Source organism: Oncorhynchus masou, chromosome 32 (genome assembly GCF_036934945.1).
Source record: "Oncorhynchus masou masou isolate Uvic2021 chromosome 32, UVic_Omas_1.1, whole genome shotgun sequence".
NCBI lineage: Eukaryota > Metazoa > Chordata > Actinopteri > Salmoniformes > Salmonidae > Oncorhynchus > Oncorhynchus masou.
The window spans coordinates 57,874,963-57,897,963 of record NC_088243.1 but is presented as its reverse complement, the minus strand read 5'-3'; the positions used below and the strand labels follow the sequence as shown (position 1 = coordinate 57,897,963).

Here is a 23,001-nt window from a genome sequence, read left to right as displayed (position 1 = left end):
GGTGTCTGTTTCTCAACCTAGACATTCTAATGTACTTGTCCTCTTGCTCAGTTGTGCATCGGGGCCTCTCACTCCTCTTTCTTTCTATTCTGGTTTGAGCCATTTTGCGCTGTTCTGTGAAGGGAGTAGTACACGGCATTGTACGAGGTCTTCAGTTTCTTGACAATTTCTTGCATGGAAAAGCCGTAATTTCTCAGAACAAGAATAGACTGACGAGTTTCAGAAGAAAGTTCTTTGTTTCTAGCAAACTTGTAATCAAACCCACAAATGCTGATGCTCCAGATACTAAACTAGTCTAAAGAAGGCCAGTCTTATAGCTTCTTTAATCAGAACAAGCAGAACCCATCCAACTTGAAGGAGCTGGAGTAGTTTTGCCTTGAAGAATGGGCAAAAATCCCAGTGGCTAGATGTGCCAAGCTTATAGAGATACTTGCAGCTGTAATTGCTGCAAAAGTGTTAACTTTGGGGGGGTGAATAGTTATGCACGCTCAAGTTTAGTTTTTTTGTCTTATTTCTTGTTTGTTTCACAACAACAACAAAAAATATTTTGCATCTTCAAAGTGGTAGGCATGTTGTGTAAATTAAATTATACAAAACAAGGGGGAAAAATGCCAAGGGGGTGAATACTTTCGCATGTCACTGTATATAAAGTGCTTTAATTTCTAAGTGATAAAACATATTTATAACAGTACCCTCAAATAAAATGTGACGTTCTGACGTCCCTACCTCATATGAAATCCCAAATGCTAGAGTATAAGGCCACATTTACAATTTTAGCTTCACTGTCCAAATACATATGGAGGGGAGAGTATACAAATCATCACCCCCTCCTCTCCCTGCCATTTACTTTGTTTCAAGCCTGTTGGGAATTTCCTCCTGTGTCATAAAGGTTATTACTAGGGACTGTCGAGTGGCATCACCAACAGGAAACTGTGTTTTCAGATCGCCTCCACGGTCTCAGAATCTTGACTGCCTCAGTGTAAAACATAGAGGTGTCTCTCAAACCTGTTCTATAGGTTGTAGAGGCAGATATAGCCCACTGTCTATGCTGTGCTTCTGTACATAAAGTTACATAGTACATTGATATGAGTTCTCTTTTAAATGCAGTGGATAAAGACGGGGGTTGAGGCGAGAGACATTTGAACTCCAGGGCAGGCTAACGACTTCTAGGTAGGCAAATTCAAAATGTGTTCTTCAGTCTCACCCTCTGACTGCTGCACCTAACAGCATATGTACCATTTCTTGGAACGTGGTTGGTTTTGTATGTAGGCCAATTTTGGCTGGGAGAACCAGAAAGAGGTGAAGTGAAGACATTTGTCTACAGTGTAGTAATTCTTTTGTGTAAGATTTCAAAGTGGTTAGTTGGCATACTTTTACGTTTTGTGTCTATTACATGTGTTGATATCCATAAGCATCCGTCACTCCCAGAGTTAATCATTTACAGTACCAGTCAAATGTTTGGACACCTACTCATTCAAGTTTTATTTTTTTATTTGTACTATTTTCTGTTGTCGAATAACACTGAAGACCTCAAAACTATAAAATAACACATATGGAAACATGTAGTAACCAAAAAAGTGACAGCTTTGCACACTCTTGGCATTCTCTCAACCAGCTTCATGAGGTAGTCACCTGGAATGCATTTCAATTAACAGGTTTGCCTTGTTAAAAGTTAATTTGTGGAATTTCTTTCCTTAATGCGTTTGAGCCAATCAGTTATGTTGTGACAAGGTAGGGGTGGTATACAGAAGATAGTCCTATTTGGTAAAATACCAAGTCCATATTATGGCAAGAACAGCTAAAATAAGCAGAGAAATGACAGTCCATCATTACTTTAAGACATGAAGGTCAGTCAATCTGGAAAATGTAAATAACTTTGAAAGTTTCAAGTGCAGTCGCAAAAACCATCAAGTGCTATGATGAAACTGGCTCTCATGAGGACCGCCACAGGAAAGGAAGACCCAGAGTTATCTCTGCTGCAGAGGATAAGTTCATTAGAGTTACCAGACTCAGAAATTGCACCCCAAATAAATGCTTCGGATTTCAAGTAACAGACACATCTCAACATCAACTGTCCAGAGGAGACTGCGTGAATCAGGCCTTCGTGGTCGAATTGCTGCAAAGAAACCACTACTAAAGGACACCAATAATAAGAAGAGACTTGCTTGTGCCAAGAAACACAAGCAATGGACATTAGACCGGTGAAAATCTGTCATTTGGTCTGATGAGTTGCGATTTTTGGTTTGCCTTTGTGAGACGCAGAGTAGGTGAACGGATGATCTCTGAATGTGTGGTTCCCACCGTGAAGCATGGAAGAGGAGGTGTGATGGTGTGGGAGTGCTTTGCTGGTGACACTGTCAGTGATTTATTTACAATTCAAGGCACACTTAACCAGCATGGCTACCACAGCCTTCTGCAGCGATACACCGTGCCATCTGATTTGCTCTTAGTGGGACTGTCATTTGTTTTTCAACAGGAAAATGACCCAAAACATACCTCCAGGCTGTGTAAGGGCTATTTGACCAAGAAGGAGAGTGATGGAGTGCTACATTCAATGACCTGGCCTCTACAATCACCTGACCTCAACCAAATTGAGATGGTTTGGGATGAGTTGTACCACAGCATGAAGGAAAAGCAGACAAGTGCTCAGCATATGTGGAAACTCCTTCAAGACTGTTGGAAAAGCATTCCAGGTGAAGCTGGTTAAGAGAATGCCAAGAGTGCAAAGCTGTCAAAGGCAATATCTAAATATTTTATGGTTTACTATATGATTCCATATGTGTTATTTCATAGTTTTGATTTCTTCACTATTATTCTACAATGTAGAAAATAGTAAAAATAAAGAAAAACAATGTAATGAGTAGGTGTGTCCAAACTTTTGACTGGTACTGTATGTGATGCATCATTGTGACGGCATTAAATGAGTGGTATCAGCCTTTGGCAGATCAAGCATGTGTACACTATTGTTTGATCTATGTTGGCTTCCTGTTAGTTCGAACAGAACTTTGTGAGACGTTGGTGTGTGTGTCATAGAAAGTCATTCATCTGCATGCAATTCATATCTGTTCACTGAAGAGAAATGTGCATTCTCTTCTCTGTGAAGAATGGGTGACTGATAAGCTGAGGGGTTTCCTGTGAAGGGTTTTAGAAGAATGGGATCTTTAGCTGAAGTTGTGGAAGAACTTGACATTTTACCACTGTTTGAAAATAGCCCTGGTTACATGAAGGACTGAGATTGTGAAACCTACCCTAACTCAGGGTTCTACACTAACGTTTTCCACTGGTGGCACTTGTGCTACTGACATTTTTAGTTGGTGGCACCAGAACATGTTTTGATCGCACCACTTTTGAAAAACAATTTTGAAAATTAATTTATTTTAGAGGAGGACTGTGATTTTCCCCCAGTTTTCACTATCAAAATCACACTTTTTATATAGAAAAACAAGATTGGAGTTGTTAACTGCACAACTATTCTTAAGCAACATAAGGGACAATTCTTTTAGGTATGGGTAAAATATTAGAAATGTTGATTTGTTTTTGTGAAGTTACCCTTTTAATTCAGATGTGCACCAGCCAGATGGTTTTGTTTTGGCTAGCTGTGTTTCTGTAGCACACTTGTGATGGAGTGTTCAAATCAAATGGCCACTGGATTGATAGGCATAGGTAGGCATAGTTACCTTTTTAATTGCCTTACCCTAACTGTTTTAGCAGTGGTGGGAAAAGTACTCAATTGTCATACTTGAGTAAAAGTAATAGAAAATGACTCAAGTAAAAGTGAAAGTCACCCAGTGAAATATTACTTGAGTAAAAGACTAAAAGTATTTAGTTTTAAATATACTTAAGTATGAAAAGTGAAGTATAAACCATTTCAATTTTTTTATATATTTTTTTATTGACGGATAGCCATGGGCACACTCCAACACTCAGACGTAATTTACAAACAAAGCATTTGTGTTTAGTGAGTCCGCCAGATCAGAGGCAGTAGGGATGACCAGGAATGTTCTCAAAACAAACTCTGAATCAACTATATTTGGGTGAAGGTTGAAACACACATGAAACATTCATGGACATGTAGCTATCCTGATGTTGCTATCTAATTTGTCCTGAGATATAGACATGTCCTTTTTTTTTTTTTTTTGCTGGATCTTTGTAGAATTTTGACCCATTTTTGAGTCACACAAAACGTGTGTTCTCTACTCTGACAATTAATCCATAGGGGAAACCTAGTTAGTTTCTAGTAATCTCTCCTAGTTCAGTCTTCTTCTGTGGATTTTTTTTTATGGCGGTTGGCAACCAACTTTTTCAAGTGCATTACTGCAACCTACTGAAGTATGGACCTTGTTCATCTGTCAATCACCCACGTGTATGTGTGTGGGGAGAGGTGGGACTTGACAGCGCCTCAAGTGTCTAAAATAGAACCATGTTCTATGTTAGCGCCTGGTAACGTTTGGATGAAATGATTGAATAAGATGTATGTGTACATTTATTTTGCAAAGCTCTCCCATACAACACAGGCGGTGTGGTCAGCATATAACCCTTTGTCAAAATCTGAGCCATGTGTAAAACTGTTTTCATTCAGCATTTCTTTCATGTATTCATTTGGTTGATACATCACTCAGAAATTGTTTACCATTTTTACTGGCATATTCCACTGTTTTGAATGCTGTGTGTTTATGTGTGTGTTTTTTGATGTATGAGTGACACACTTCCCCCCTAGAGAAAGTGTGTGACTAACCTCATTTGGTTAATTCATCACTCAGAAATTGTTTACCATTTGGACTGGGATTTTTAACTGTTTCGAATGATGTGTGTGTTGTTGTTGTTGCAAAAGTGACTAATTTTCCCCCTAGAGAAAGTGTCTGAATAACCACATGAGAAACAAAGCACAAAGTGACAGTAACACTCTAGCTCCTAACTGTCACTCAGTAAAGGTATGACTGAACTAGCTACACAGGCCAAGAGCCAATAAACCCGAGAGCACATTTTAGATTTGACAAGATTCTTTTTTTTTTTTTTTTTAAACACCACCATACTATGTAAGCAGTCTGGCACACTAGGCTATCGTTCTAATAGCTTGTCTAAAAAGTGTCTCCCTCTAAAAAGGACATTGGTGTTGTCTTTGCAGATCTGTAACTACCAGGGGTTGGCACGTGTGGTGGTACAGCTAGTGACCAACTCTAAAGATGCCCACCTCCATGCCCACAGTTTGGTGGGCAAGCAGTGTGACAAAGGCATCTGCATCACAGACCAACAGCCCAAAGACTCCAGCATCAGGTGTGTCTCCACCGCTCTCTCTAGTTAGCGTTGCGCATGAACACACACTAGGGCTGGTAAGGTAATTGTATAAACATGTAACCAACCATTTATGGGTGAAGACCATAAATAAAATACAGTTTAATAGATCACTAAAAAAAGTTTAAATGAACTTTATTTTCAATAGTAGATATATTTGACACAATAGCAGTAGTGTAAATGAATGATTATGAACAATTGTGTTGCTACCTTAATCCATCTAGATATCAAACGGTCTCCACCTCCTCCCGACACACTCTGTCTTGGCACACCCTGTTCTTCAAAATGCACACTCCCTTAGATGCTGCTGTAGCCAGCTCCAGCGCACATAATTCTCCGGTTTGTAAAGATGTAAAAATATGCCAAAATCCGACCTGAATCGCCACTCTGTCTGCTGAATTTAGCTATCCAATGTCATTATTGGTGAGTGTGGACATTTTCAGTGCATTCAGCAAAGTATTCAGACCCCTTGACTTTTTCCACATTTCGTTACAGCCTTATTCTAAAATTGATAACATTTTAAATACATTTAATCGTCAATTTACGCACAATAACCCATCATGACAAAGTTAACAGGTTATTTGACATTTTTGTCGATATAAGGTCCCACAGTTGACAGTGCATGTCAGAGCAAAAACCAAGCAACGAGGTCAAAGGAATTGTCCATAGAGCTCCGAGACAGGATTGTGTCGAGGCACAGATCTGGGGAAGGGTATCAAAAAATGTCTGCAGCATTGAAGGTCCCTAAGAACACAGTGGCCTCCGTCATTCTTAAATGGAAGAAAATTGGAACCACCAAGGCTCTCCCTCGAGCTGGCCGCCCGGCCAAACTGAGCAATCAGGGGAGAAGGACCTTGTTCAGGGAAGTGACCAAGAACCCAATGGTCACTCTGACAGAGTTCAAGAGTTTCTCTGCAGAGATGGGAAAACCTTCCAGAAGGACAACCATCTCTGCAGCACTCTACCAATCAGGCCTTTATGGTAGAATGGCCAGACAGAAGCCATTCCCCAGGAAAAAGTTACATGACAGCCCACTTGGAGTTTGCCAAAGGGCACCTAAAGGACTCTCAGACCATGAGAAACAAGATCCTCTGGTCTGATGAAACCAAGATTGAATTGTTTGGCCTGAATGCCAAACATCATATCTAGAGGAAACCTGGCACCATCCCTACGGTGAAGCATGGTGGTGACCGCATCATGCTGTGAGAATGTTTTTCAGAGGCAGGGACTGGGAGACTAGTCAGGATCGAGGGAAAGATGAAGGGAGAAAGGTACAGAGTGATCCTTGATGAAAACCTGCTCCAGAGCGCTCAGGACCTCCGACTGGGGCGAAGGTTCACCTTCCAACAGGACAACGACCCAAAGCACACAGCCAAGACAACGCAGGAGTGGCTTCGGGATAAGTCTCTGAATGTCCTTGAGTGGCCCAGCCAAAGCCCGGACTTGAACCCAATCTAACATCTCTGGAGAGACCTGAAAATAGTTGTTCAGCAACGCTCCCCATCCAACCTGACAGAGTTTGAGAGGATCTGCAGAGAAGAATGGTATAAACTCCCCAAATACAGGTGTGCCAAGCTTGTAGTGTCATACCCAAGAAGACTCGAGGCTGTAATCCCTGCCAAAGGTGCTTCAACAATGTACTGAATAATGGGTCCGAATACTTGTAAATGTCATTTGTTTTTTTGTTTAAAAATAATGTACGAACATTTCTAAAAACTTGTTTTTGTTTTGTCATTAGGGGATATTGTGTGTAGATTGATGAGGGAACAATCAATTTGAGAATAAGACTGTAACGTAACAAAATGTGGAAAAAGTCAAGGGGTCTGAGTATTTCCCGAATGCACTGTATAAGCAAAAGTGAATTATCAATATTATAAAAACGAATTTGAGATCAAATAGGCTTGCAAACGTCAGGTCTATGTACATAACCCAGAGGCATGACCACTGCACGTTATAGATTGACCCACTAGAGGACAGAAGATTTACCTGCCTTAATTTTGCAAACCATTAACCAAAATTCCATGATCTTCACAGCCCTAACACACACCACCGACAGAACCAGTTAGCTTACCGGTAAATGAGTATGTTTAACACCTTTAACTGTTTGCTTATTGACAACATTGCAGAAATGTCTGGACATCCTATAGGACCATTGTGGATCCTTCATCCTTAATGATGTTATTTCTGACTTAGGGTTTCCCCATCTAACTTGAATTGACCTTATGGTGTTATATCTTGCAGTAATTCTTAAAAACGTACCACATGTAAATCAGACATTCCTTGTGACAGTTTCCCCAACCTGGGCATCCTCCATGTGACCAAAAAGAATGTGATTAAGACACTGGAGGACCGCATGACTGAGGCCTACAGGGTGGGCTACAACTGTGGCATTGTCATCCACCCCGAGATAGACGCCATCCAGGGAGAGGTTCGCATCCCCCGGGAGCTCACTGGTCAGTCACCTTTAAGACAATTTGATTGAATTAATGTATTTCTGCAGAGCACTAAGAATATTTGTTGTTTTGCATATATATGAATATATACGCATCGCCAACTTCACACTCAACCTTCGTGTGTGTGTGTGTGTGTGTGTGTGTCTGCCTTCAGATCACCAGAGAAGCATGATCTGCAGTGCAGCAACCAAGCAGGCTAAAGAGATGGACCTAAGCGTGGTGCGCCTCATGTTCACTGCCTTCCTCCCAGATAGCGACGGGGGCTTCTCCCGTAGACTGGACCCCGTCATATCAGACCCCATTTTCGACAGCAGTAAGTCACTAACAGCCACCTCGTCACTAAGCGCCAAATCAACTACAGTTCTTGTGAAAATGTGCCCGTTGACATCAATGCATGATTTATGAAAAAAAAGATTAGGCCATTAGTGCTGTCTTTCCCAGTGTGCTGTGACCCCAGCAAGACAACGGTTCTAGCTAGCTAGCTGAAACAGTCTTTAGCCATGACCCAATAAGAACTGTCTGTGCTCCACCATTTTGTTTCTTCTTTACATTATCAGTGAAGGATGTTCCATTACCCTTCACGAAGTCCATCTATGACAAAGGTCCCCCACCTCACCATAGACACACACCATATTAGGCTACATAGTACCCAGTAGTGCCTCAGCTTAATGAAGCTCAGGAAGGAACTACTGTTTGAACAAATGAATAGAACCATTCTTGTGCCTCTCAATACTGAATTCATGTAATTAAGTCACTGAGTTTAAGATGTATTGAAGTAAAAACCACATCAGTGTGCACTGGTTGCATTTTCCTAGCTCTGTTCTTCCTCTACGTCACGTTTCTTACTCGGCTTCCTCTCGCAGGCTGAAACTAGGCTTTCAATTTCATTTTGATGCCTGCCCTTTACTGTGTGAAAGCATCCACACAGTTTGTGTCAAGTCTTTTTTTTTCACATTTGGTGTCTCTGTGGTTTTTTGAAATTAGAAAATATTTTTGAAGAGAAATAAATAAAATAGTGGTTCCAGTTTGATAACAATGGCAATTTCAAGGATTTACAAGGAATCCAATATGAATCATGCACAGTAAAGAGAAAAGTGTTTTTGTTTCAGTGCCTTCAAAGTATTCACACCTCTTAACTTTTTCCACATTTTGTTTGTTACAGCCTGAATTTAAAATGAATTACAATTTGATTTTTGTCACTGGCATACACACAATATCCCATAATGTCAAAGAGAAAAATGTTTATTAGAAACGTTTACAAATTTATTACAAATGAAAAGCTGAAATGTCTTGAGTCAATAAGTATTATACCCCTTTGATATGGCAAACCTAAATAAGTTCAGGAGTAAACATTTGCATGGATCCACTCTGTGTGCAATAATAGTGTTTAACATGATTTTTGAATGACTGCCTCCTCTATGTACCCCACACATGCAATTTATATTTAAGGTCCCTCAGTCGAGCAGTGAATTTCAAACACAGATTCAACCAAAAAGACCAGGGAGGTTTTCCAATGCCTCGCAGAGAATTGGTAGATGGGTACTTTTTTTTTTTTTTTTTAAGCTGACATTAAATATCCCTTTGAGGGCCTCACGAGTGGCGCAGTGGTTAAGAGCAGAGACTCTGGGTTCGCGCCCAGGCTCTGTCACAACCGGCCGCGACCGGGAGGTCTGTGAGGCGACGCACAATTGGCCTAGCGTCATCCGGGTTAGGGAGGGTTTGGCCGGTAGGGATATCCTTGTCTCATCGCGCTCCAGCGACTCCTGTAGGGGGCCAGGCGCAGTGCACGCTAACCAAAGTTGCCAAGTGCACGGTGTTTCCTCTGACACATTGGTGCGGCTGGCTTCCGGGTTGGATGCACGCTGTGTTAAGAAGCAGTGCGGCTTGGTTGGGTTGTGTATCGGAGGACGCATGACTTTCGACCTTCGTCTCTCCCGAGCCCGTACGGGAGTTGTAGCGATGAGACAAGATAGTAGCTACTAACAATTTGAAGCCACGAAATTGGGGAGAAAAGGGGGGTAAAATTCACACATACAAAAAAAGAAAAATAATATCCCTTTGAGCATGGTGAAGTTATTAACTACACTTATATCAATATACCCAATCACTACAAAGATACAGGCGTCCTTCCTAACTCAGTTGCTGGAGAGGAAGAAAACTGTTTCGGGATCATGAGGCCAATGGTGACTTGAAAACAGTTAGAGTTTAATGGCTGTGATAGGAGAAAATGGAGGCTGGAGCAACAACATTGTAGTTACTCCACAATACTAACCTAATTGACAGAGTTAAAAGAAGGAAGCGTGTACAGAATAAATATATTCATTCTGTTTGCAACAAGGCTCTAAAGTAATACTGCAAAAATGTGGAAAAGCAATTAACTTTTTGTTCTGAATACAAAGTGTTATGTTTGGGGCAAATCCAATACAACACATTACTGAGTACCACTCTCCATATGTTCAAGCATAGTGGTGGCTGCATCATGTTATGGGTATGCTTTTAAACATTAAGGACTGGGAAGATTTTTAGGATAAAAATCTTTTATGGAGTGACGCTAAGCACAGGCAAAATCCTAGAGGAAAACCGGGTTCAGTCTGCTTTCCACCATACACTGACAGATTAATTCACCCTTCAGCAGGACAATAGCCTTAAACACAAGGCCAAATGTACACTGGAGTTGCTTACCAAGAAGACATGTTCCTGAGTGTCCGAGTTACAGTTTTGACTAAGATCTGCTTGAAAATCTATGGCAAGACCTGAAAATGGTTTTCTATCAATGATCAACAACCAATTTTGAAAATAGTAATGGGTAAATGTTGCACAATCCAGGTGTAGAAAGCTGTTAGAGACTCACAGCTGTAATCGCCGCGGGTGTGAAAACCAAACATTTTTAAATAAAACAAAAAAAAACACGTTTTCAACTTGTTCGTTATGGGGTATTGTGTGTAGATGGGTGAGATTATTATTTTTTAAACCATTTTGAATTCAGCCTGTCATAAAACAAAATGTTAAGGTGTTTGAATACTTTTTGAAGGAACTGTACCTATTAGCTGTCAATAAATGAGAAGTAACGGTATTCTGCCTGCACTAAACAGAAGATCTGAGTTCCCTTATTCTGTTTGTAGAAGCTCCTAATGCATCCAACCTGAAGATTGTGCGGATGGACCGCACAGCTGGCTGTGTGACAGGAGGAGAAGAGGTCTACCTGCTCTGTGACAAGGTCCAGAAAGGTACAGTATGTGACTGGAATGGATTTGTCATCTATGATCCCGAGTGTGATTTATCACCATTATCATGAAGATAACGTAGTCTGGAGCAACATGTAGTCTGGAGCAACACGTAGTCTGGAGCAACACGTAGTCTGGAGCAACACGTAGTCTGGAGCAACACGTAGTCTGGAGCAACACGTAGTCAACACGTAGTCTGGAGCAACACGTAGTCTGGAGCAACACGTAGTCTGAAGCAACACGTAGTCTGGAGCAACATGTAGTCAACACGTAGTCTGGAGCAACATGTAGTCAACACGTAGTCTGGAGCAACACGTAGTCTGAAGCAACTTGTAGTCAACACGTAGTCTGGAGCAACACGTAGTCTGGAGCAACACGTAGTCTGGAACAACACGTAGTCAGCATGCAGTCTGAAGCATTATCACTCCGGCTCTTAGTTCTGTGTGACATCGTCAGACTGTTCAAGAAGGAGGTCCCCCGCCTGTTTTTCCAGGAAGAGGTTTATAGCGGTGTATTGTCCTCTATTTACCTTTTTTGTTTTAGCCGTATTGGCCTGTTGGCAAAATGTCAAGAAACCTGCAATGCAAGATCCTCTCTTGGGACAGAAGTTCAAGTCTTTTTTGGGCTCTGCTGTTTGACCACCAAACAAAAGGCCTAATCTCAAGTGTCTTTCTACCTTTTTATTTATTTATTTTATTTAACCTTTATTTAACAAGGCAAGTCAGAACAAATTATTATTTAAAATGACAGCCTACCAAAAGGCCTCCTGTGAGGACGGGGGCTGGGATAAAATACACATCACGACAAGAGAGACACCACAACACTATATAAAGAGAGGCCTAAGACAACAACATAGCATGGCAGCAACACATGAAAACACAGCATGGTAGCAGCACAAAACATAGTACAAACATTATTGGGCACAGACAACAGCACAAAGGGCAAGTACAGTTGAAGTCGGAAGTTTACATACACTTAGGTTGGAGTCATTAAAACTCGTTTTTCAACCACTCCACAAATTTCTTGTTAACAAACTATAGTTTTGGCAAGTCGGTTAGGACATCTACTTTGTGCATGACACAATACATTTTTCCAACAATTGTTTACAGACAGATTATTTCACTTATAATTCACTGTATCACAATTCCAGTGGGTTAGAAGTTTACATACACTAAATTGACTATGCCTTTAAACAGCTTGGAAAATTCCAGAAAATGATGTCATGGCTTTAGAAGCTTCTGATAGGCTATTGACATAATTTGAGTCAATTGGAGGTGTACCTGTGGATGTATTTCAAGGCCTACCTTCAAACTCAGTGCCTTTTTGCTTGACATCATGGGAAAATCAGAAGAAATCAGCCAAGACCTCAGGAAAAAAAGATGTAGACCTCCAAGTCTGGTATCTATATCCACAGTAAAACGAGTCCTCTATCGACATAACCTGAAAGGCCTGAAGGTCCCACATTCATCTGTACAAACAATAGTAAGCAAGTATAAACACCATCGGACCACGCAGCCGTCATACCGCTCTGGAAGGAGAGGCATTCTGTCTCCTAGAGATTAACGTACTTTGGTGCGAAAAGTGTAATTCAATCCCAGAACAACAGCAAAAGACCTTGTGAAGATGCTGGAGGAAACAAGTACAAAAGTATCTATATCCACAGTAAAAAAAAAAGTCCTATATCGACATAACCTGAAAGGCCACTCAGCAAGGAAGAAGCCACTGTTCCAAAACCACCATAAAAAATCCAGGCTACGGTTTGCAAATGCACATGGGGACAAATATCGTACTTTTTGGAGAAATGTCCTCTGGTTTGATGAAACAAAAATATAACTGTTTGGTCATAATGACCATCGTTATGTTTGGAGGAAAAAGGGGGATGCTTGCAAGCTGAAGAACACCATCCCAACCGTGAAGCATGGGGGTGGCAGCATCATGTTGTGGGGGTGCTTTGCTGCACGAGGGACTGGTGCACTTCACAAAATAGATGGCATCATGAGGATGGAAAAGTATGTGGATATATTGACGCAACATCTCAAGACATCAGTCAGGAAGTTAAAGCTTGGTCGCAAATGGGTCTTCCAAATGGATGCTTGACCCCAAGCATACTTCCAAAGTTGTGGAAAAATGACTTAAGGACAACAAAGTCAAGGTATTGGAGTGGCCATCACAAAGCCCTGACCTCAATCCCACAGACAATTTGTTGGCAGAACTGAAAAAGCATGTGCGAGCAAGGAGGCCTACAAACCTGACTCAGTTACACCAGCTCTGTCAGGAGGAATGGGCCAAAATTCACCCAACTTATTGTGGGAAGCTTGGAGAAGGCTACCCGAAACATTTGACCCAAGTTAAACAATTTTAAGGCAATGCTACCAAATACTAATTGAGTGTATGTAAACTTCCGACCCACTGGGAATGTGATGTAAGAAATAAAAGATGAATGAAATCATTCTCTCTACTATTATTCTGACATTTCACATTTTTAAAATAACGTGGTGATCCTAACTGACCTAAGACAGGGAATCGTTACTAGGATTAAATGTCAGGAATTGTGAAAAACGGAGTTTAAATGTATTTGGCTACGGTGTATGTGAACTTTTGACTTCAACTGCAGGTAGAGGAGACAATACATCATGCGAAGATAATGTTCTATACACTGCTCTATACAGGAAACCTACTGATCGTAAAAGTTTGTTGTGGGCCGATAGTTGTCACCCACTTGCCTTGAAAAATAGTTTGCCCTACAGCCAATTCTGTCGAATCAAAAGAATTAGCAAAAAACACTTCGATTTCGACAGAAAGAAAATTCATGGAGAGGGGCTACAAAAATGGTCAGATTAATGCTGACATTGAGAAAATTCAAAGCAAAACGAGATATGACCTTTTTCAAGGTCAGTCTCGCAAAAATAAGCATTCTTGCGTTCTAACTACCCGCTATTCAAAGTGCGCTGAACAAATTAAGGGAATCACAAACATTGGCACATTCTAAGATCCGTTGACGGTATCGTGTTTTCAGACCCTCCCTTGATCGTATTCTCGCTGGGCAGGAATCACAGAGATCAACTGGTAATCTCTGATTTACCACCCCAAGATATCTGCACAACAACAACCCTGCAATGCAAGATCCTCTTTTGGGACCTCAGTTCGTCTTTTTTTGTGCTCTGCTGTTTGACCTCCAAACAAAGGGCCTCATCTCGAGTCTATTTCTACCTTTTTATTTAACATGGCAAATCAGTTAAGAACAAATTATTTACAATGACAGCCTACCAAAAGGCAAAAGGCCTCCTGTGGGGACAGGGATGTGATTCAAAATATAGGACCAAACGCACATCATGACAAGAGAGACAACACGACATAAAGAGAGCCCTAAGACGACAACATAGCATAGCAGCAACACAAGATAACACAGCATGGTAGCAACACAGCATGGTAGCAACACAACATGGTAGCAGCACAAAACAGGGTACAAACATTGTGGGGCACAGACAACAGCACAAAGGGCAAGTAAGTAGAGACAACAATGCACCACGCAAAGCAGCCACAACTGTCAGTAAGAGTGTCTACTCGCTGTATCATGCTTTGCAGAGTCAATCAGTGGTATACTACTCCAGCCCTTCAGGCTTTTGTTTCAGCCCAGTTCTAAGACACTTCATTCAGACAAAACATACTGAAGATTGCGATTTTAGTCGATTCTTTTAAATATTAGTGTTGGGTTGGAGCAAAGGTCTGCGCACCCAGCAGCTCTCCCAGGACTTGAGTTTTCTTGTCAAGGACATGTACGGTGCAGCTAAAACATTCCAATAGGAAATTCAAATACTTCTGTAGTTGTGGGACGGTCAGTAGTGGGTGGCACCACTTCCTTGTTATCGTGGAAAGATATTGACGTTTTCTTGTGGTTCCATGACCGATGACACGTGAAAGATTCTCATCAACCCTTGAAGGCTATATGCGCAAACATGTTGCTTTTGAAAATAAGTCGTTTTTTTTCTAGTCATCTGTTATCCTCCAATATCTTTCACGTCACCAGTTTGTTCTTTTACTCCTAGTTTGAAAGTGGGTTTGTGACAGTGTACCTTTTCCCCTGTCATTACAGATGACATCCAGGTGCGCTTCTATGAGGATGACGAGACAGGGCTGACATGGGAGGCCTTTGGGGACTTCTCCCCCACTGATGTCCATCGACAGGTCCGTGACACACAATAAAGTCTGTTTATATGTCCTCCCCTGTAACAGTACTATAACCTAACCACTGGTAAAATCTCCACTCCCTTCCACAGTTTGCCATTGTTTTCAAGACCCCCAAATACAGAGACCTGAACCTCCAGAAGCCCACCTCAGTGTTTGTGCAGCTGAAGCGTAAATCGGACAACGAGAAGAGCGAGCCCAAGCCTTTCACCTACCACCCACAGATCATAGGTGAGCCGGTCAGAAAACCCCCATACCTGGTCCTGGAGACCCCCTGTGCATGCTGGTCTCTATCCCAACCCACTATAGTTTGTGCCATTCTTATGGCACAGGGTTCAAATTGGACATAACCCACTATTCTGTCAACTGTCATGTCAATCTGCTCATCTTGCCCCTGGTCTTAATCCTCAGATAAGGAAGAGGTGCAGAGGAAAAGACAGAAGACCCTGCCTAATTTCCAGGACTACAGCGGCCAAGGTGGAGCAGGGGGCATGTACCGGGGACCAGGGGGAGGAGGCTCCGCTACAGGGGGAGGACCCAGCTCAGGGGGAGGAGGTACACCCCTAAATGTTTCTGATGAGTCGTTATTTTTACAATGAAAGGAATGTGATTTTAAGATGAACGAGACAAGCCATGTAAACTTCAAATGGGAAATTTCTCAAAGTTCTTCACACGAGACGAAGTACAAGTTCAAAAGCTTTACTGTCTATTTAGGCTAAAAGGAAATGTGAAACCACTTAAAAATAAAAACTTTGTTTTATCTTTTAGGTTACTTCCAGGCCTATTCCACCTACAATAACTACGGCACCGGCTATAGCGCTGGCTTTTCCCCTGGCATGAGTGGTGGCGGGGCGGGCATTAAACATGGTGAGCGTGTTTGTCTGTCTGCAATTCCATTTTAAGTTCAAGATAGGAATGAAGCTCAACCATGTTCCCTCGACACAGCTACACAGGGCAGAGCGGAGGACAGCGGTGATGACTGCGACATGGGCGATGACCCGTCCTCTGGGGCAGTGGTGGCGGACCGAGCCCAGTCGGAGGAGGATGCCTCTGCTGGGGAGACAAGTGAGGAGAGAGGGGCTGGTGTGGAGCTAGGACCAGGGGACAGGACTGGCGGTGTGGCCAACAGGGAAATTAATATAGTGATTAGCCAGAGTGGGCCACTGGACAAGGAAACAGACTACTTGTCTTGTCAGTGTAGGACTGTGTGTTTGTGTTGGAGGCCAGGGTAGTTAATGACAGTGGTTTTGTGTCCAGAATGCATGCTGGAGGCTAGGCTGGTGGATGTGGCTGAGAGGCAGGCTGAAGCCCTCTTCCATTACGCCGTCACTGGAGACGTCCGCTACCTGCTGGCTCCACAGCGCCACCTCATGACAGCTCAGGACGAGAACGGCGACACGTACGTCCCCCCAACCTATCACTTCAGACCTAATCATAACTCCGACTTTCACTGCATTTGTCTAACTTTTTTAACTGCATTGATTTGCTTCCATCTTGTGTCCATCAGCATTCAGCTTTGCATTGATGCCAATGGGAAATATAACCCTGATATGGCATAGTTTCTCCAGTAGCACATGCCAATCTGGACTTGTCCTCTGTTTTTCCAGTGGTCTCCATCTAGGGGTGATCCACAGCCAGACAGACGCAGTCAGGAGTCTAGCCCAGGTGCTCTCTGCCCTGCCTGGAGAGGAGGTCCTCAACATGAGGAATGACCTCTACCAGGTAACAAACACGTACACTGACAAGCCTTGTGTTTCTGTGGTGATCTTAGTCCGTCTGTGACAGAGCAGGCAGTAATATCCTATATTTGTGTCCCTCTATCCCAGACTCCTTTGCACCTAGCGGTGATAACCCAGCAGAAGGAGGCGGCCGAGGCCCTCGTATTGGCTGGGGCTGATGTCACTCTGTCTGATCGCCATGGAAACACAGCTCTACACCTGGCCACTCAGCAGAAGGAGGGAGGGATGGTGGGATTTCTACTAAGACACAGAGAGGTGGTGGAACTAGTGGACCTCCCCAACACAGCAGGTACAACACACTCCTATACACACAGACACATGCATAGTAGAAAGTGAAGAGTCAACTAGAGCATGACAGTGCTTTTGTTCTCCAGGATTTTGCTCCCTCCACCTGGCTGTGCTGGCCAATAGCCTATGTTCCCTTAGGGACCTCTTGGTGAGCGGGGGCAATGTGGAGGGCCAGGAGAGGAGCTGCGGCCGCACGGCACTCCACTTGGCCACTGAGCTGGACAACGTCTCCCTGGCAGGCTGCCTGCTACTGGAGGTATGTACCGTAGAAGCCTTGTCTACCTCCATACCTACCACCCTGCATCTTTCTACTGGCTGGCATCTTGAGGCTAAGCAGAGTTGGGCCTGGTCAATACCTGGAAGGGAGAGCTATAGTGTATTAAGTAAGGTGAAACTAGAACGTAACAAACTAGCACAACTCATGTAGCCCTTTCCTTGTGACGGTGGATGGGTGTAAGCAGTGGCGATTTTAGCATGCACATCTTGGTGGGGCAAACTAAATTTAAAAATAATAATTACGCATGCCAGCAAAGACACTACACTAAACAATACATTAATTGCACTATAACGGTGTCAAACGGTTCCCACAAACTGTTAGTGCCTACATAAAACTGTCCTGACACCTTACCACTGCTACACCTGGTTATCAGCGGAGCCTTGTCTGGCAGTGAAACTGTTCATTCAGCCTCATTTACATGTCTTTTTTAAAAACATAGCTGATATGGCTGACTTGTTTAAACGAATGTAGTTTCTACTGACAATTGAGATGTACAAACTATGGCATAAGAGGACGACAAGCGGATAAGAGGCAATGCGAAATTTTGATTAAGACTTTAAAGAGCAAGTAGTCGATATAACTATTTGTTCAGCACTTTAGAAATGTACAGCAACAGAATTCAGGACATGAGCCGTTCTTACAGTATTCTCCCTGTACACCAAGTCAGAACCGTAGGATAGATAACGTGAGCATATAAGCAAAGAAAGCTCTTACAATATTCAATGATTACATTTCTCTAAAACAGGCTATAGGCTAATTAAGAGGGGAAAAGGGACCAAATTATTAGCGTGAGTCACATGGAGGTATAGATGATTACTTTCTTAGCTACAGTAACCATATCTCCCTGGCATATTACATAGTTTATGCGGCAGCATACAATACATATTTGGACTCACCTTCCAAACCACTCACTGTTGAATTTGCGATTTCCAACTTGTTGTGTAATGTTTATGTGCAATGGCCAATGAGCACCGATACGTTCTATCTAGAATTTCTCTTCATTATTTATCGTCACGTGACAAGGATTGAAAAGGATTTGCCAGTAGATTGTCAACTTGATTCATGATGACTACTAGCTAAGCTCTTGAAAGTATGATGTTGACATGATCAGTCCAATCAGAGCCACTGTACATATAACATGATTTGACATCATTTTATCTGTGGCCAATGACCTTGAGCCTTCATGGATGGGCACTTCTCATGTCAGAATGACGGGTCACCACTGGGGTGTAAGATGTGTGTTGACAGTGTTCTCTCCCTCCGCAGGGGAATGCTGATGTGGACTGCTGCACCTACAACGGCTCCAGCCCTCTCCACATAGCAGCAGGCCGGGGCTCTGTCAAACTGACCGCTCTCCTCATGGCTGCAGGTATGACTGAGTTTCTTCAAACTGTCCCCTTTTGTGAAAATGGCTTAGTTTGCTGTCTTTGTTTTCTCTGTAACTGCTCTTTGGTAATATAGTTCAAGCTCAAAGGCAGACATGACTTGATCAATCTTTTCATGTCTAGGTGCCAATCCTCACAAAGAAAACTTTGAGCCCCTGTTCTTCAGAGAGGATGACTGCTGTGTGGATGAGGAAGAGGAGCAGGATGAAGGCTACATCCCAGGGATGACTCCTCTTAACATGGCTGCCACTCCTGAGGTGGGTTTCACATGCACACACTTTGATGTGTTTTCTGGAAGTAATTTTCCTCCATGTTCTGCTATCGTCTTGCACGTATCTCACTCAACTGATTAATATTGCTACAGTCCTTTCTCACACCTTTACTCTAAAGATAACATGCATGTCATTTTATGACGACGAAACTACTGACACGTGAATTCACGAGCTGAAAGAACATTTCCTTTTTATCTATTTGAATGTTCGCTAAATATTCTCTCTCTTCCTTGTACTTCTAGGTGTTGGAAATTCTGAATGGCAAAGAGTACAAGCCACGGGCCACCATCCCAGTCTTCATCCCCCCTCAAGGTTAGCTCCTGCACTTCAGTTTAAACAACCCCCTTCATTGTAATCTCTAAGCCATAGGGATATACTGCTGTCTCATCTTGGTTCTTGTCCACTGTGGAGTACAGCTAACGGTGTCATGTTTCTGTAGGCGACATGCGGAGCCTGGGCTCAGACACAAAGCGGGCATTATGCCAGGCCCTTGAGTGCCAGGGGGGGAGCTGGGAGAGCCTGGCAAACACGCTGGGGCTGGGCATCCTCAACAGCGCCTTCAGACTCAGCCCCTCCCCCGCCAGCACACTGCTGGACAGCTACGAGGTACACACACACTATCCCAACCTAAGAAAGCCGATGTTTCTCTGAAAACTTACTCCTCCTTTTCTCTGTTGTTGTGCCAGGACACATTAATCTACATTCAGACAAAGACATGAGGGGGAAACATAGGCATTGTAAGATTATACATTTCACATTGATAGCTTCTTCTTTTTTACTCAGATTTCTCCCACCTTGAATTCAAGTCAGCACAGAAAATGAATTCGTATGTTCTCATTGAAACTTGGGGACTTTTTTTTTTTCAACACTTCCGTATAATTTGGACTCAATAGTTTGTAGATAAGTAACACTTCTATGCCCCTGTCTGTAGGTATCCGGGGGAATGGTCATGGACCTTTTGGAGGGACTCAGGATGGTGGAGAACTCCAACGCGTTGACAGTACTGCAGGGGGCACTGTGTGAAACGGAGCAGGCTCCTCTAGCTCCCCGAAGCACCACAGAGCTCTTAGGTAAGCTCAAAAAGGACTCAGCCAGTAGCTCAATGTACTATATATATATATATATATATACTAGCATACCTTATAAGATTTAAATAGAATCATCTGGCATATGTCACCTGCCCTTAACCCCCTCCCCCACTTGTCTCTCAGGACGTGTCCAGGATCTGAAGCTGGACGGACAGGAGGACAGTGGCGTGTGTGACAGTGGGGTGGAGCTCTCCACAGCGTGACTGCCAGATTGGTCAATCACACATCAGGGCCCTGACCTTGTCAGGATTTCATGAGGCTTCTACTTCCTATAAGCAGGCTACAGACAATTTCTCTCTGAAAGGGACACTAGCAAGCTCGTCTCCTCACACATCATGCTAAATATCCTTACTTTTAATGTTTTGAAAGTGGCTTTGTATACGTAAACATAGTATGCATGTTATGTTTGCATAATGACATTTTAGGAAACCTGAATGTAATCTATTTGAATCTTGTTTGAATTAACATCATGAATGTGTTTTATTCAGGGGAAAACTCAGAGGCTTGTTATAAATGTGGAAAATGCTTTTTTAATCATTTTTAATTTTAAGAGATTATTAGATTAAAAATCATATGATCAGAAATGTTCTCCCCACACTACAGTTCATTTGGAGCATGGCGGTCAAAAATGCAGCCGATTCAAATAACCAATTTTGAGTGTGGCACTCTGGACCTTGGCAAAGCCCGATATAATTAAGTTCCAACACCCCCTGATTTACAAGGCGTAAGCCACTTTGGAAAAAAAGTGTCTGATAAATGATATTAAATGAAAATTGCCTCTATATACAGCAGTAGTTGCCAAAAGGATAGATAGCCCGTTATATATCCCCCTCATAAAGTGGACCCCATAATATCACATGGATAGAATGGTTACTGTTGAGTGGTTTGTATTGAAACCAAGCAACCACTAATACATGCTCTTGTATCATGTACAACAAAGTCCAATTAAATTTCCTATGGAAGTGGTGCTACCAGTGATTTGTACGTATGATAATGGTTTATTGTAATAATCATGAAGCCTGTTAAAGCACAATCCTCAGCCTTGACTACAGTACACAAACCACTTTTGAATAGCCTTGAGTTCATTCCTGTGTAGACAAGCTTTTCATCGTACCCCTTGACATCTGTATGAAGTAGGGTCTAAACTCACTTTTGAAAGCCATTTGTTTATAGTAATATTTACTTTTGTTATCAATGCACTTGATTTAAGTTTGAATTGTTTTATCAAACGTTCATAGTCAGGTTATCAAGTTCTGCTTCAAGACCACGGTGAAGACATGTTGGAGAATGAGTGGTGCTTTATTTTCTTCATTGTTCTTTCCCATTTTGCAATTAAGTATTCATTGAGTCATTTGGTATTCATAAACCCTCGACATCAGATGGACATTGAAAGATTTGTTTCAACCAAGTTTGAAGCTGTTCCAACATTTTCCTGACAACACTGGCATTTTGAGATCAATCCTAAACCAAAGGTTTAATAGGCAAGCACCGCTTCACTTTGTGTGGAGCTTCAATATTTATACCTGTACCCTGTGAAACTTTTGTATAGTCAAAGGTTTGCTTTTTAATGGGTTCTATTGTAATACTTTTTTAATAAAATTGTTAATTGTGTGCATGTCTTTCCCCCATATTCTAGCAGCTTCTTAGTGGTGGACAAAGGCCCGTACATATTCACGCACTTGCACAACAAGTTGGGGGAAGATGGCAAGTATCTGACCATGGAATTAAAATACTAGAATGGACATTAATCTTATGTCAGCCAGTGCTGTGATAAGATATGCATTTTAAGAGTTTATCTCCACTATGTTCTGATAGCTAGCCACAGTTTGAGGAATGATACCATATATTTTTCATATTCACTTCTAACATTCCATTCAAACAATGCAGTTAATCCACAGCCTGGCTCAAATCTGTTCATGGGGCTTTTTAGACAAGTTGAATATGCAACAAGTACTAATATTGCATCATAGTAGCATTCAAAGCTTTCCAAGAAAACCAAATGTAAGACATTGAGGCTATTTATAGAGAAAGAAAAAACTGTTTTCAGTCGTGGCCAAAAGTTTTGAGAATGATACAAATATTAATTGTCTGCTGCCTCAGTTTGTACGATGGCAATTTGCATATACTCCAGACTGTTATGAAGAGTGATCAAATGAATTGCAAAGTCCCTCTGCTATGCAAAAGAACTGTACCCCCCCCCCCCCAAAAAAAAAAAAAATTCCACTGCATTTCAGCCCTGCCACAAAAGGACCAGCTGACATGTCAGTGATTCGTTAACACAAGTGTGAGTGTTGACGAGGACAAGGCTGGAGATCACTCTGTCATGCTGATTGAGTTTGAATAACAGACTGGAAGCTTCAAAATGAGGGTTGTGCTTGTAATCATTGTTCTTCCTCTGTCAACCATGGTTACATGCAGGGAAACATGTGCCGTCATCGTTGTTTGGCACAAAAATGGCTTCACAGGCAAGGATATTGCACCTAAATCGACCATTTATCGGATCATCAAATACTTCAAGGAGAGCGGGTTCAATTGTTGTGAAGAAGGCTTCAGGGTGCCCAAGAAAGTCCAGCAAGTGCCAGGACCGTCTCCTAAAGTTGATTCAGCTGCGCGATCTGGGCACCACCAGTACAGAGCTTGCTCAGGAATGGCAGCAGGCAGGTGTGACTGCATCTGCATGCACAGTGAGGCAAATACTTTTGGAGGATAGCCTGGTGTCAAGAAGTGCAGCAAAGAAGCCACTTCTCGCCAGAAAAAACAGCAGGGACAGACTGATATTCTGCAAAAGGTACAGTGAT

The 23,001-nt window shown here is 42.3% G+C and overlaps 1 protein-coding gene across 6 annotated transcripts in view; it reads left to right on the top strand.

Moving 5' to 3' along the window:
- The window catches only part of LOC135526301 (nuclear factor NF-kappa-B p105 subunit-like), a 38,042-nt gene extending 16,228 nt beyond the window's left edge, over positions 1-21,814 (top strand). For 4 of the 6 annotated variants that reach the window (XM_064954556.1, XM_064954558.1, XM_064954553.1 and 1 more), the window contains 19 exons: positions 5,126-5,274; positions 7,582-7,745; positions 7,900-8,058; positions 10,868-10,972; positions 15,063-15,154; positions 15,247-15,385; positions 15,566-15,709; positions 15,923-16,021; positions 16,100-16,270; positions 16,412-16,553; positions 16,762-16,876; positions 16,981-17,182; positions 17,268-17,437; positions 18,725-18,827; positions 18,967-19,100; positions 19,358-19,427; positions 19,555-19,721; positions 20,047-20,185; positions 20,327-21,814. In XM_064954556.1, coding sequence (XP_064810628.1) covers positions 5,126-5,274; positions 7,582-7,745; positions 7,900-8,058; positions 10,868-10,972; positions 15,063-15,154; positions 15,247-15,385; positions 15,566-15,709; positions 15,923-16,021; positions 16,100-16,270; positions 16,412-16,553; positions 16,762-16,876; positions 16,981-17,182; positions 17,268-17,437; positions 18,725-18,827; positions 18,967-19,100; positions 19,358-19,427; positions 19,555-19,721; positions 20,047-20,185; positions 20,327-20,406 — 2,544 coding nt within the window. In that variant the 3' untranslated portion in view covers positions 20,407-21,814. Of the gene's footprint in view, positions 1-1,107; positions 1,171-5,125; positions 5,275-7,581; positions 7,746-7,899; positions 8,059-10,867; positions 10,973-15,062; positions 15,155-15,246; positions 15,386-15,565; positions 15,710-15,922; positions 16,022-16,099; positions 16,271-16,411; positions 16,554-16,761; positions 16,877-16,980; positions 17,183-17,267; positions 17,438-18,724; positions 18,828-18,966; positions 19,101-19,357; positions 19,428-19,554; positions 19,722-20,046; positions 20,186-20,326 lie in introns of all 6 variants that reach the window. The other 2 variants (XM_064954559.1, XM_064954554.1) reach the window with 2 other exon arrangements.
- The last annotated feature ends 1,187 nt before the right edge of the window (positions 21,815-23,001 follow it).